The 14805-nt window shown below is 43.2% G+C and overlaps 1 protein-coding gene across 1 annotated transcript in view; it reads left to right on the forward strand.

Annotated features, from left to right (window-relative positions):
• LOC308319406 (uncharacterized protein) overlaps positions 1–13534 on the forward strand; it is an 80276-nt gene extending 66742 nt beyond the window's left edge. Inside the window, exons 4-5 of the mRNA XM_080769468.1 lie at positions 6275–6468; positions 12477–13534. Of these exons, the coding sequence (XP_080625594.1) occupies positions 6275–6468; positions 12477–12681 (399 nt within the window). The 3' untranslated portion in view covers positions 12682–13534. The remainder of the gene's footprint in view (positions 1–6274; positions 6469–12476) is intronic.
• Positions 13535–14805: the final 1271 nt, after the last annotated feature.

The following is a 14805-nucleotide window of genomic DNA, read 5'->3' on the forward strand; positions in this document are numbered from 1 at the left end:
TATTGTTGTTGGTCTTGTTGGACACCCTAAACGTACAGTACAGTAGGTGCTCGTGGCTGTGGTGCAACTGGCACATGCTGTAGCAATGTGCTACAAATGTATAATTAGCCCTTCGCTAAATGCCACCCCAAAAGCGATTGCTCGATTGCGTGCGCAATATCTGTATCAGCTAGCTACCTCTCTCTTTCTCTCACTCACACACAAACGCACACGCAGGCTCTGTTGTAAAACGTGCATGGTGCAAACGCAGTTAGTTGGCATGTGATAGAAGGCAGCTTTTAAATCATTATGTGGGCCAATTAAAATACATGGGTCTAAAATCCATCTGGTCCTATCCTGTGCAGCATGTTGTGCCTCGCCTAATGTTAGATTTGCCATCTTCAGTTCTGAGGTCACAGTTCTCCGCCAGGTTGTTTTTGGCCTCCCTTGTTTCCTCTTTCCATGTGGGGTCCATCTTAGGGCTACTTTAGGAATGCTGTTCTGATCCATTCGAAGGACATGTCCGAGCCATCTGAGCCGACTGTGTTTGATTTCCAGGCCTGGTTGACTAGATTTAGAAGACATTTTGGAGCTCTTGCTACTGAAATGATCGATTATTTATATGGAGAAACCCATGCGTAAGAAGTTTGCCAATGTCTACTCTCTTAGTAGCCGTTGCTAACGTGCCAATTGCCGATATTCAGACCGTGGCCATCTTGCCAGCAAAGTGCTAACTACAGTAGGTGCAACTTCCCATTGACAGCCCATTCATCCAAACAGAAATCTGATTGTATTAAATAACGTCAAACTCACTAACATTGCAGCTGTGCAAAAAGCTTGAATTATCCTCTTTCTATCTGCAAAGTGTTTGTTTCATAACAATTCTGAGCTTGTAGGTCCGCTATTTCCCGTCCGCGACACGGCGTGCAAACAAGTATAAACCATGCGATAGGGCTCAGTGGGTGGATGGCAGTGGTGGAAGGTTATACTTAAGTAAGCTGGACAGGTGGTGAAAACTAGCACGTATCAAATAAGTACTGTACATTTTTCTACAGATCTACAAGCTACAAGCTCACAATGTGTCGCGATGCGACTCATTGTGAGCTTGTAGATCTGCTATTTTCAAAAGAAAACTTGAAATGGGGCATTCTGCATAATTAGTACTTTTTCTTTTGGTACTTTAAGTACATTTTGAAGCCAATTACTTTTGTACTTTTAGTACATTTTGAATTCCAGACATTTACTTGTAACAGAGTATTTCTACATTGCAGTATTGGTACTTTTACTTAAGTAGAAAATGTGAGTACTCTTTCCACCACTGCAGGTCGATGGTAGAACAAGCCAGCGCTGTCCAAATACGGGTCCCTCAGGAACATTAATTTTCAAACACTCCCATGAGAAGAAAGGAGAGGAGAAGGAGAGCAGTCCCAGCAGGGATTTTACTGCGAGGGATCCCACTGAGCGTGAAGATTAGGGAGTGGGAGCCGCACACACCTCCGTCAAACAAACTTGTTGTGTCTTCTTCCAAGGAGAGCATAATGGAGGCAAATTAATTTCCCTTAGATTAATGCACACGGTAAATATTTTAGCTCAAGTACTTATCTCCTTTGAAAGTCTCAGTATGGACGCCCACCCCATACCCTCCAACCCCCTTCTCCTCCCTATAGTGTGTGTTGAAACATCCTGGATGTGGAAGCAGCCTCTAATGAGAGAGGAGATTCCAACGCAGCCTGATGGCTCTCATCAATCACCTTTCTCCTTTGGAAGTGTGATACGGGCTGGGGGAGAGGGGCTTTCAGAGGGCTGGGCCGGGAGTGGAGGGAGGCATCAGGCTTTTAATCTCTATAAGTTAATAGACATTTCTAGTTTGGCCCTGGCTAAGTGGAACTTCGCCCCTGTTGTTAGCAAACAAGTTGTGTGAACACTGCAGCTGCTTGTCTCAGGAGCAGTGGCATGCGGTTTGCTCTCTGTGTGAGTCGACACAAAACTTGTGTCATGCCTTAAAAGAAGATATCTGACAGCGGTCCGAGAACATGCCACCGACAGACATCTCAAGGAAATCACTGCCAATTCTTTGCAATTTTCATTTTAAAATAGTAATAATAATAATGTTACAATACAAAATGCATGGGCGACAATTGCATCTACTCTAATCTAGAGCCTTTTCCTGCAGCGATGCTCCAGGATTTATTTATTCATACAAGATAGACTTTCTAAATGTACAGAGTCAGCATGGTAGTCTTTTGCAACATGTAGAACCACAAGTGTGTGAGTGGTTGACTTACTTATGTTAAATATTTATGGCTTATCCCTTGGCCAGAAGGCAGAATACGATCACTTAATTTTCAGTCACTGAGTTCTCTCAAATGGCTGTTCAGAATGTCCGGACGTCTTCACTTACGCATATGATAACGCGTGAACAGTTAATGAATGGTCTCTCTCTGGAAGAGTGTATGTGGTTGTGGTTGTGGTCGTGGTAGGTGGAGGGGGGAGGTGGGAGGGTGGCTGTAATGTGGAAAATATGTGGAAAATGTATTTGGGTTAACTGTCCACTGATTAATAATGATTGTGTTTGGATAAATAGTGTCCTACTTTCGGAATCTGTGCCTCTAAATATCCCCAATAGGCTTCTTCGCTCTGCACTGATTGATCGGTGTGCTGTTTAAAGGTCACAGTCATAAAACATAAGCATGTAATTAACACGCTGCTGTCTGTGATTTTTAACCAGTGCTTAATATATTGTATGTTGTGTTATTAAGCTTTATCTGGGAGCGCTGACGTGGTAGCTGTGTTCCAAAGTGTGAGGGTTTCCATTTGTTTAGTTTGTTTTACCAATTTCAACATGGCGTTCCTAGGTATGGATCTACAAGCTAACAACGGGTCATAGTGTGACACATTGTGGGACTGTAGATTGGCTATTTAAGTTATTTGCCGTACAACAAAGTATAAAGGGCTTAAACAGTGGTGGACAAGTAGGCTACTCAAACCCAGTGCTTCATGAGTCAAAGTTTAGATACCCCTGGTGAAAGATTACCCAACTACAAGTGAAAGTTGCTCAGTCAAATTTGTGCTTGAATTAAAGTAATGGAGCACTACCTTTAAAAAAATACATACAATACTTAAAATACAGATCTACAGTACAAACTCACATCGCATAACGATGTGAAGTGTTGTGAGTTTGCAGATCGGTTATTCTCAATATATTTGAAATAGGGCTTAAGTGGTTAATACTTCCCCCTTCCTGAATAGTAGTGGAGTCCAAAAGTACAATGGTCTTTGAAATGTAGTCATCCAAAAATACAACTAAGTAAAGTACATATACTCAAAAGGTACAGTACTCAGGTAAATGTACTTAATTATCGTTGACCACTGAGCTTAAGTGATTAAGATTTGACACAGTTGTTGAACAAACAAGGTGTCCGTCATCAGATGGCAGGAGAGTGCACTGCAGCCAGTCTGAGATAAATTTGCATATTTCCCTCTTAAATCAAGGACTCCTTTTTTAGAATAAATGAGCCATTGTGTCTCTATTTCCTCTGGACACCTCTGGTCCTCGTCCATCTTCCAGACACTCTGCACGGCTTACATTCTAACATTTAATGTGTTTTCTCCTTATAGATACTGTACTCAGCTTCTTAGTAGGCAATCTATTTGTCTGGGTGTTGTGGCGAGGGGGGGGCCGTCACCGTCAAAGTATAGTTGTTTTGTGTGTTGCTTTTAACCCGCATTCAAAGGGCAAGGCCTTGATATGTCTAAAGCCTGAGGGTTACATCAATGAACGTAGCACTAACAGCTTCAATTAAACGAACCTTTTCAGGGTTTGTCTACACAATAATGTGTGCAGTTGCTTTCAGTTCTCCCTGGAACCAATGTAATGACTTCCCAGCACTTCAGATTCTTCCTGTGTTATCCCTTTCCATTCCAAAATGACAAAAGAAAAGCAACCACTGTATAGCGACACATTTAGCTCTCAAATGCTGTAACCTTGGAAGTTGAGTCTATTCACATCTCCTCCGAGTCCGAGATTGGAAATGTGTCTTTGTTTGCAGAGACATTTGTCTGATCATCTTGGCCGTCGGTGGTGAGAAAAGGATGAAATCAGCTCATACAGTAGACACTTTTATTCTCTCTCCATTAGACTTTTTAAAGACAAACACATGCGAGTTAACGCTCAACTAAACGCTCTGCAATATGAACCGTATGAACCCGTACTCTTCAATCAATCAATTTAAATGAATAATTTATTCAGTGGATTATAGTACAATAAAACAGTTACCAAAAGTTATGAGTTGAAAGTTTTAAAGTCCCATGCACTTTAAAAAACACACTGATGGTGCCCGACCAACACACTGACGGGAAATGCACGATTCCATAGTTCGCAAAAAGGTTTCTGATATTTTGGCATTTTTTATAATTACCTCAAGCCCAAAATGAGCCAATGTGGTTTTTCTTTTCATTTGTTTTGTTCCGACTGAACGGTCAAATACCACAAAAGCTAATTGTCTACAAGTGGACACCACTGTATCCCGGTGAATTAATCATAGTGGCTAAAATCAAAGGGGTACAAAAAGTTCAAGATGTGAATGCAATGAATTGTATCAGGCCCTCAGATCCCACTGACATGGCTTGCTTGTGGAGGAGCAAGCCCAGACAGAAAGGGCTGAGTAATGAAGATGGATGCATTCTGTTATCAGGCAGCCACTTACTGGGGCCTGATGTAACCTTAAACATTGTGGAGAGCTCAGTCACACAACGAGTCTAATTAATGAATAGCAGCCATGGAGGAGAACAAGGCAGAGCACATTTGCAGATGAATTCCAGACACTAATCAAACGCTGCAAAAGTGGTTAGTCCGTGACCAGAACAAGACAACATTTGGCAAGGATTTTAGATAGTGTTTGTCTGCATAGGTTACATATGCATATGGGTGAACGCACACGTACTTGTATGTTTGTTGGTGTGTTTGCACATATCTATGCAGACACATATTACGAGCGAGTGTATTTCTGCATGGAAGCCCTATAGGTGGCCTGTGAAATGTTGTAAACAGCAAAGTTCCATGCCTGAGGTAAAACAGCAGAGGACAGGTGCGAGACGGCGTTACTCTGAACTGTTTATTCTAACAATAGGGCTATTCTTTACTTTGCATTAAGGGCCGGTGCCGCAATTATTTGGACTCTCTGTTTTTCTCTTGCCCTGCTTTTTGCCTGTTTTAGCTCGTTGCCCGTTTAATGCGCAGGTTAATGGTACACTACACATACTAAAGAAGTGCTTCTCAAACGTTTTTCATGTGAAGGACCACCACATTGATATGTATTATGCTGCAGGGCCCCATCAGAAAATATTTGATGCCAGGGACCCCCATACAACATTGGTTCTCAACCAGTGGTCCGGGGACCACCAGTGGTCCTTGAGGGGGTTCCAGGTGGTCCCCAGCTAAATGATGGAGTTGGTAACCAACTAACTTGATAGTTTGGTTTCATTTTACGCTCTCAAGAGTTAAATTATTGTTAAACATCTGCATTACTTAATTTCCAAGACATCAACACAATTAGAGAATGTAGAAGAATTGTTATTTTGATCAACATTTGCCTGTTATCTCTCCCATGGTACCAACATCAATACAGTGTAGAATTGTGGACAAAATCTTATCCAACAACAAAATTCAAAGATGCTAAATCTCATCAGGTGGTCGGTCGCTCAATAGCAGAATACATAATGGGCCTTGATATGAAAAGGGTTGAAAACCACTGCCATACAAGATTTGTGTTGTTTAAATGTTTCAAAAAACCTTTTCACATTTATTTTCAATATGTTTTGAAAATAGCAGATCTACAAGACCTAACCCTAACCCTAATCCGCTATTTTCAAATAGCCGATGTACAGTATATTTACAGTAGGTGCAGTAATAGCAATGGTTACATTTTTATGCTATATTAACTCATTTTGCTGAGTACCCAAGTACGCCAAAGACCGGGCCCCAAGTACCCTTGGGTGTCCCTGGCCTATACCCCACTTTGAGAACCACTGTGCTAAAGTATCACCAGCACTCCGTCCTTAGCCACAGCAACTAAGGACGAAGGAATGATCGCCCCCTATTCTGGGGGCCAACATTCACAGAAAATTGCCATTGTAGCTGGGCTATTTTCGGCAAAGAGATTTGGCGTAGAGAGAAAAAAGGTGGGAGGCGCCTGGTATAGATCTGTGGTGGTCAACTCCGGTCAGCAAAGTATGGATGAAGCGGTCAAATAAAAGTCAGGATGACCTGTTTGCTTCTTTGCTTCCTTTGACGCAGTACCACCTCCAAAGGAGCCCTCCGTGGCGGTCAGTGACATGGCACATATGGCTGATGCTCATCACTGCCTTCATCCTTCTGGGATTGGTGGCTTACGTGGTGTACTACCTGATGACGACCTTCGACCCCTCACCCCCCGAGTTCACAGTGGCAGCTGGTGGCTTTGGTGTTCTCACAGCGATCCTTGTGGTCATGTGAGTATTACTATTACGCAATACTTAATCCTAATAATTGAGTAAATGTTGGCTAAACAATAATTTCATTAGTTAATAAGTGATGGATGTTTGAATTTCATTGGCAAATTCATCTTATGTACAAGGACTATATTCGGCTAGACTTTTCAAATCAATCTGCCCTTTAAAAATTGCATTAAAACATAAATACTAGTTACATAATGTTGACAAAACAACCATATTGTGTTGGCCTATCTCAGCAGATGCCTCTGCATGTAGAATGCTTTTCTCAAACAAGTACCACAGACATGTTTTGGAAAATGGTCTGCAGTAATGTCAAGTATACTGTAAATCGTATTCAAGGAGTTTAACACGCCAGACTACCAGTCCTTTAAGATGCTACCAATGCCTCTTGAAAATACAATCAGTTTGTCTTCAGATTTTATTCAGGTCAAGTTTTTCATGTCTGTGTTTAATTTATAAAATATGTGTGCCACTCTGAAGTAAGAATATTTACTATGTCTTCAAACTAGATATATTACTGCCCAAGTCATCCGAATAATCAACTCTGAAAGCCTATATGCTCGCTCTCTCTCTCTCTCTCTCTATCTCTCTCTCTCTCTCTCTCTCTCTCTCTCTCTCCTACCCCCTTCCTCCCATGTGTGTGCTCCCTCACTCATTTCGCCATTTTGATATTGCTAATTGGAATACTGCCTACGGTACTGTAAACCATTAGTAAATGAACAGTCTGTTTTTATTAACATCTAACTTGTAAATAATGCATTAGATTCCTGGCATAAACATCCCCACTTCTGGGTTTGGGGAGTAACATATGGCACGCCAAGACATTACAGTAATCCCATTACAAAAATGTACTGTAATCTGCCTCAATACACACCAAATCAGATCACAAATACTTTTGAGGAAAAGTATTTGTCTGCTACTTATTATTGGATGACTCACAAGTGTGCTTGAATGGAAACAAGGTGTTTTGATTGGGGCATTATGTCGTCGCCCACTCTCACATCACTTGGCTCATCATTGATAACGGTTGCAGGGGATGATAATTACTGAACAATCCAACACTGAACTGACAATTCTCCCATGATATCTGCACTGTATTCTTAGGTAAGCAGCTGTTATGACTTTAAGCAGGTAATCAGCCAATTGTAATAGATTACACTTTATTGACCAAATCAACTCATATTAAAACAACCTCTGAGGGCATTTAAAATAAATTAATTTTCAAAATTCATTGTTTGGCGCAATAGAAAATAAAGCCTCCAATAAGCCAACATGCAGTTATTGGTTCCAGCAAGAGAATTAACTACTTGAATTATTATATACTTCGTCGACCGGGGTCTTGTACTGTACCTTTTCCTCTCTGTCAAATCTCTTTACCAAAAATAGCAGATCTACAAGCACACCGAGTGTGTGAGCTTGTAGATCTTCTATTTATTTATTTTTGCCACCAGAGTAGGGACGTGGGACCATGACTTTCATAGAATGTGGAGCTTCTTTTGTCCCTGTTTGTTTTTAGTTACAAGGAGAAGCTGTTTGTAATCAACTCAACAAGGCTTGTAACTTTTCCCATTAACCAGTTTTGTGGGGGAATGTGTCCAGAAAACTGGTAATTATGGTTGCACTGGTAATGTGCTTCTGCTTCATTATCCTGTTGAAACCCCTATCCATGCTAGTAATGAGCTGTAATTTTATGACAGGAAATTAGTTTGTTTACAACACATTCAGCTGCTTCAGAGACAGAGATTCTTGGCAGTGCTTTTCAGGTATTCACATGAAGTTTGACTGAAAGTGGTAAAGAGGGGCAACAAACAGAATCACTCTTGAGTCTTGAAATGTAGGAATATACAAATATAGTAATTGTTAGAGATCACCGAAGCGCCACAGCGGCTGAAAAGTGGAGATACTCTTCAGTGTAGGGATTCTGTATAGGCCTTTCATCAAAGAACACACCGCTGCGCTGTTTCTGTTGTTGTCATAGGTGGTGAGCTGATGTTATTATGATGGGGAAGGAGGAGGCTGCGTAGGATGTGCCAGCCTCCTGCTGCCCTCTGTCAGGGTACATCTCAGTCAGTATCGGCCCCGGGGGTGGAAGCCCTCCCAGCGACCGACCCCTCGTCGCTCACTAGCTTCCACAATGGATGCCATTGGCAATCTTTGTGAACGCACCTCCAGTCCAGATAATGATTTAAATAAATAAATAAGCAAATGTAAAACTCGTCCAAGTTCAAGTGTTGGCTCATTTGGCATGCATCGCCAACTCTCAACTCTCAATGAGCTGAAACATCAGTCCAATGTCAGGAGAGCTAAAGCATGTTGCCATGCTTTGTGGTGATTGGTCAAGGCAGATGTCCACTGCTGTAAGCAGTGTGTCACCTCCTTTTCCTCGTCATCACCGTCAGTCTCCTGTGATAAAGCATTGCAGAGGCCACGTTATAGTACTATTATTATAATTATTATTACCAAGTGTTTTTTTAATATAGATAATTTTTTACACTTATTTTAACAAAATATATAACTTACACCACTTTGAATGTACCCTTTAATAATCATAAACCACATGTGACATGTTGACACAAGTAAACAACACAATTGTTGCTATTATTTTCATGTTATTACAGATATTTTGCAGCACATGCAGGATCCTTCATCCTTAATGTTTATGGAAAGATCTGAACAGCAGCCGATCACCGCCACACTGAACATTGTGCGTGTGTGCATGCGTGCGTGCGTGTGTGCATGCGTTGCTCTCCCTCTGAGGAGCTTCTTCTTTAAAGGTATCTTTTGTGGCTTTCGACATTATACATTTTTTTTGTAGAGGGATAGAATCACAGTAGGCTGACAGGAAATGGGGAGAGAGTTGGGGGGAGACATGCAATGAAGGCCGTCAGAATCGGGAGTCGAACTTGCGGCACACTGCCAGACTGGATTACCAGCCAAGGTGCCTGGACCACTGAGCCACGGTCCAGGCCACTTAAAGGCAATCGTACACCTAGTTTATATACTTAGTTGTGCCTCGCGCTCTTGTAGACCTGCTTTTTCTGGTGTGAGACAGGACGGTCAACAAAGAATAAATCAAACTACAAGATGTTAAGGCGATGATGTGCACAGACGAGGCTATCGTATAATGCCGGAGTGCGTGGTCCTTCGATCAGATACCCTACAAAATGCCTTTTGTCTCTGCGATGGCACGGCCCGTCGCCGCGTACCGCTGCAGGTTCTGTTGTTGGACACATTTGCACCGTCACATGGCGTTTGTTAGGCTTCATCTCCCTTTCAGAACGCTGTCACACAACATGTGCCCCCCTCGCTTCCTCCACTGTCACACAGCACCGAGACAGTGGCCTGACCACGCTGCTCTGCGCTGTGAATTTTTATATGCCATCGCCCGGAGGTTAGAAAGTCTCATTATGCCGTGTTAGATTTATTAAAATAGATTATGGAAATGTTAATTAAGTCATTAATTACATTATTTAAGCAGCATTGACAGATAAGGGAGTGCGTGTGGGGTAGGGGGTGGGGAGAGATGGAACCGGATGGGGGGAGGGGGGTGTGTCGAGCTCCCTGGGTGGTTTAAAAGGATGTGATTGGTGACAAGGGACACCGCGGCGGTCTGGTCGAACTGCTGGCACTGACATGATACAAAGTGGCCCCCTCTGCTCCTTCACCTCACGCTACTGTCCACCGTACTTTGTACTGTACAGCTGCCAGAGGACACGTACGGCTCGCTCATCGCCCATTACCCGTTAGCAGATGTATAAGTGTACACAAGTGTATATAATGTCCCTTTTTATGGGGAAATGTACCTCAATCATTCTACACAAATTACTTAAAAGGGGATTTGGTCCGGGGAGAGCTCAGGTGTGGCTTTGAAACGCGTGCATCATCATTCCGCCGTGCCCGTGCTTATTTAAAACCATTTTTAAACTCTGGTTTATACTTGATTCCAAAGAGCTCTAGGTCCCCTCAGTCACTCTACACTAAATATCTTCACCAAAAGGACTCACAAGGTCACTGAACGAGTCGCAATGTGACATGTTGTGAGCTTGTAGATCTTCTATTTTCGCACAAATTTTGCCGTAGAAAATGGGTTTCTATAGGGTTCAAGTGGTTAAACCGTCCATTGCGTGCGTGAGTGTTTGGAGGAAACATTGGCTGTGACATTTGAGCAAAGGCCTCAAACCATATTTCCAAGCTGCTACAAAAGAAAATACAAGGGAAGGATGGTGAGATGAATTACCCAGGAGTTGATACTATGGTCTCTCTTATCTGTTGACAGTTTAGTTACCATGAAGCACAAGAAATGTGTTTTCCAATTCTCCCAGAATTGAGCTTTTCTTTGTCCCATCAAACCTATATTAAGGGAGGGAAAATTGCTGCGATCGTGTGTGATAAGAGCAAATGATAGATGTAGTGACCAACGAAAATGCTTCAATCCTGATCTTAAACGTTGATTTGCCTGAACAGCCTATTATCTGGACTGAGGTTATGCATACTGTTGCCTACGGGGAGAGTGGCTTTTGTTTGCATCAAAAGCAATTACACGTGGTACAAAACCATACTTAACAGTGGTGACATTTCAAGTACAAAATTAACTGTTAAACTCAGTTTTATATAAAAAAAGAATCACACCAGTGTGAACTGAGTGGTGCAACTCCATGTCCAGCCTCCCAGGAACGCGCCCAGGGGGACGGGGCGGTTCCTACGAGTCGCCACACGCCCGAAACGGTTAAGAAATGACAGAGATACCGTGTGGGGGTCCCCAGGGGGTCCCTCTACTCAGTCTACTGTCCGTGCTCGTACGGACCCAGCCAGCCAGCCATGGACCCAGGGACACACATAGCTCCGTAATGGAGTGGCTGCACCATTCAAGAAGGTTGCGTCAGTTGTGTCGCAGTGCATGCTTTGCAGTGAGAAAATAACCATCGCTCTTGAGTCCCCAGAACCTCTCACAGGTTGCCAGGCAGCATGAAGCAGCAAGCATTGATATTAAGTGCGTTTTGATTGTGGAGGGTGATATGAGCAGACAGTAGGAGAGCTGTAGTAGATATTCAGCCATATATCGGTACTAACATACCGATCAGCTCCGAACTTCTAACCAACAGACAGTCGTAGTATACGCAAGTAAACAAGATAGGATGAACACACATGTTTTGTATTTTCTGGAACCTCTCCTTTAGCAACTTCAAGTGCTGTGGTGATTTTTTTTTTAGATGTGTTTGTGGTAAAATGTTTATCTTGTGAATCGTATCATAATGGCAGACACATGACTATGTGGAAATGATATACAGTACATAAACAGTAAATACCACAAATGCACCACTGTGCACAGTTGTTTGTCAATTTTCATGTTAAAACATGCATTCAATTGTATTTCAACTGCAAAATGTATTTGCCTCAGCCAACAGAGTTGAACAGGGTTTATGTTTTCGCCTCATCCCGTTTGTAAGTTGTCTGTTAGCAAACATAACTTGAGAAAGATTGGACCGATTTTCATGAAACTTGGTCTGAATGATGGCTTGGTGGGAATGATGACGAGTAGTCCCTGACGTGCCCTTACGTAGTGATAAACTTTTGGGCCAAAAGAGGTCAAATCTCTATAGGTCATGTCATGTTTGTTTTTTTTAATGGGTTGGCAGATGTTTTTTAAACTTGATTGGAGTTATTTATCATAGGGCTTCCCCGCAGAGATGATGAACTTTTGGGCCAACAAGTCCTGAAAGACTGAGATGTGGATCACTGGACTTGGTTGGAGGTATCAGGGTGGGCCATTATCATGTCTTGTCAAGACACCAGGAATGGTCTAGCAGCACCCCTGGATGTCAGAATTGTTTTCCGGATTCACTATAAGAGCTTGTTTATTGAAGAAAGATGCAGAGATGAGATTGTGCAATACTACCAAATAAATTATTGTCTGGCATGGCCGGTAACGGAAGATTTGAAGATTGTCTTTACAACGGGCTCTGTGGTGCTTAACTAATGTGTGTGATTTTGTGATATTTCATCAGGTGTCTGTCACACTACATCAGCAGTCGCTACAAGCAGGCTCGACAGAGCTCCTTCACGGTCCAGGCCAGGTGCTCTGAGGACGGCAGGCTGGACTCAGGCCCATGGGATCGGCACGTGGCCGCATCAGCAACAACAGGCCACGCTTTGTCAGCAGCCCCACTCATTGAGGTGGACGACAGGAAACAGGATGCGGACAAGAGTTGACAACGTCTGAGCTTCCTCTTGACACTGTGAAAGAACGAGCGGGCATACAGAATACCAGCCTGGGACCAGTGGTTTGACAATATACAGAATACTGGACTTAACTGGGACCAGCGGATTGATGATACCTACACTAGAGAACTGAGTTCTCAAAGTGGGGTCTGGACATCCCCCAGAGGTGCTTGAGGAGGTTTCTGGGGGGTCTTCCCGCAAAAGGAGGAACAGTTTAAAAAACTTTTTTTTTCCCCGGCTATTTGAAAATGGCCGATGTACAAGCTACAAGTAGCAATGCAACGCAAGCTTGTAGATCTGCTATTTTCCCCCAAGCCAGACCAAATACATATGAATTTAGGGGTGACATGAAAATGTTTGAGAACCAGCGCACTAGAGAATCAATTCATACTGTAGTATGAAGGTGAACATGTCACTTTATGTCCCTCAAACGTATTTCTAATGGTTTGAAGTGGTGCAGTAAAACGATTCAGGTGGGATTCGAACTGATTGTTGATACTGATGCAATGCTGTTTGCGATTTGGTTGCACTTGTAAATATCGCTTGAATTACATAACTGAACTCCAGCCTGCCTGTCTGACGAGGTGATTTTTCTTCTCCAGAATAGTTATTTTTTATCATCATTATATTCATTGATTGACAACCCCTCTCAATCAATGGATGTACTGTTACATGTTGCAAGGAGATGATGAGGAAGACCAAGTACTGAATGCATGCCGCACACATGATTATGTCCAAGCCCGGGGGGGGGGGGGGGGGGGGGGGGGTAGAAAATGCTGAAATGGCGCTGCTTCCTTAATGATGCCCACACAGAGACAATGGGGCGCCGCGTTGATTAGTGTCACCTGTCCTTGTGCATCTCATCAGCTCCATTATGGCTGCGTCTCCCATCTTCTCCCGCTAATTGAATAGCCTGTGAAGTGGTGACGAACACGGGGGCGAGAGCTGCGTCTGTCCCACACAACGCTCACAGACACAGAAACACTAGTAGTTGGACAAGAGACGCTAAATATCATATAGATGGATCACAGTAATGAAAATAATAGGTTAATAGTATATTTAACCACTTAAACCCTACAGTATACTGGAATCCCCCAGGGCTCTATACTCGTTTCCCTCCAACACGCTGATAGATCTGCTATTTTTTTGCAAAATTGAAATACTACAAGTTATAGGCTTGAAGCCTGGGCTTAGTAGACTAAGAGCTTCAGATAGGGGAAAGTAAACAAGACAGTTTTTGTTTTGTTACTGTAGATCTGCATAGGAAAGCTGAAAGTCTTTTTTTCATCCAGAATGCATAAACATTGTCCGCTGTGATGCGGGCTGTAATGTCATTGACTCTCCCGCCAGGCAAAGAGCTTCATCGTTAGATGCTTGTGCCTGGAGGCACAGCCACTGTAGAAGGATCTTCCTCACTCAGCGCTGCTTCTCCAGGAATTCATCCTCTCTGGGTTTTCACCTCTCGGTCACAGCCAGCCGACTCTCAGCAGCGCACCAGCTTAGCGTATAGGGCCTTTTCTTGAATGATGCGGGATGGCAAAATGGAAGCGCCTCCATCCACCGTGTCGCACGCCACATGAAACTGCTAAATGCCACGACAACGGGGGCTACAGAGAGTCTGCCCAGTGTCTGCCTGGTTCTGGAGGCTTAATGTGTGCATGCGGGGGCCAGATGGACAGTTTCATGAGTGTGGATTATTCTGCGGGCTACATCTGGGCCTCCACATGGTACAGCAGACTGGAATGAGAGGTTGTCAGGCACAAAGGGAGGGCACCCTTCAAGTGGGTGCCCACCTTACATCTATGCCCACCGACAGGGTGTCGGTGCAAAAGGCAGACCGAAAAGGTTACAGGCTGTACCTGAATAAGACAAATGTTTTTCTGAATCCAGGCAGGCAGCTCATGGACTCCACAATGTACCGTACGTCTCTGTCTGAACGCTGTTCTCACTCGTTCAATTTTGTCAACCCTCTTCTTTTCCATCTGGAGATGAAGAGTGTGCATGGTTCAAAAATACATTATATACACAGTGTTCATATACCTCTGGGAGAGTAAAATTGACCCAAATAGACCCTTAAGGGTCAAGTTCAGCATTGTATTCCAGCCCTGACCTGCA

The sequence above is a fragment of the Protomyctophum bolini genome (genome assembly GCF_963924005.1).
Source record: "Protomyctophum bolini genome assembly, chromosome: 8".
NCBI classification, from domain to species: Eukaryota; Metazoa; Chordata; class Actinopteri; order Myctophiformes; family Myctophidae; genus Protomyctophum; species Protomyctophum bolini.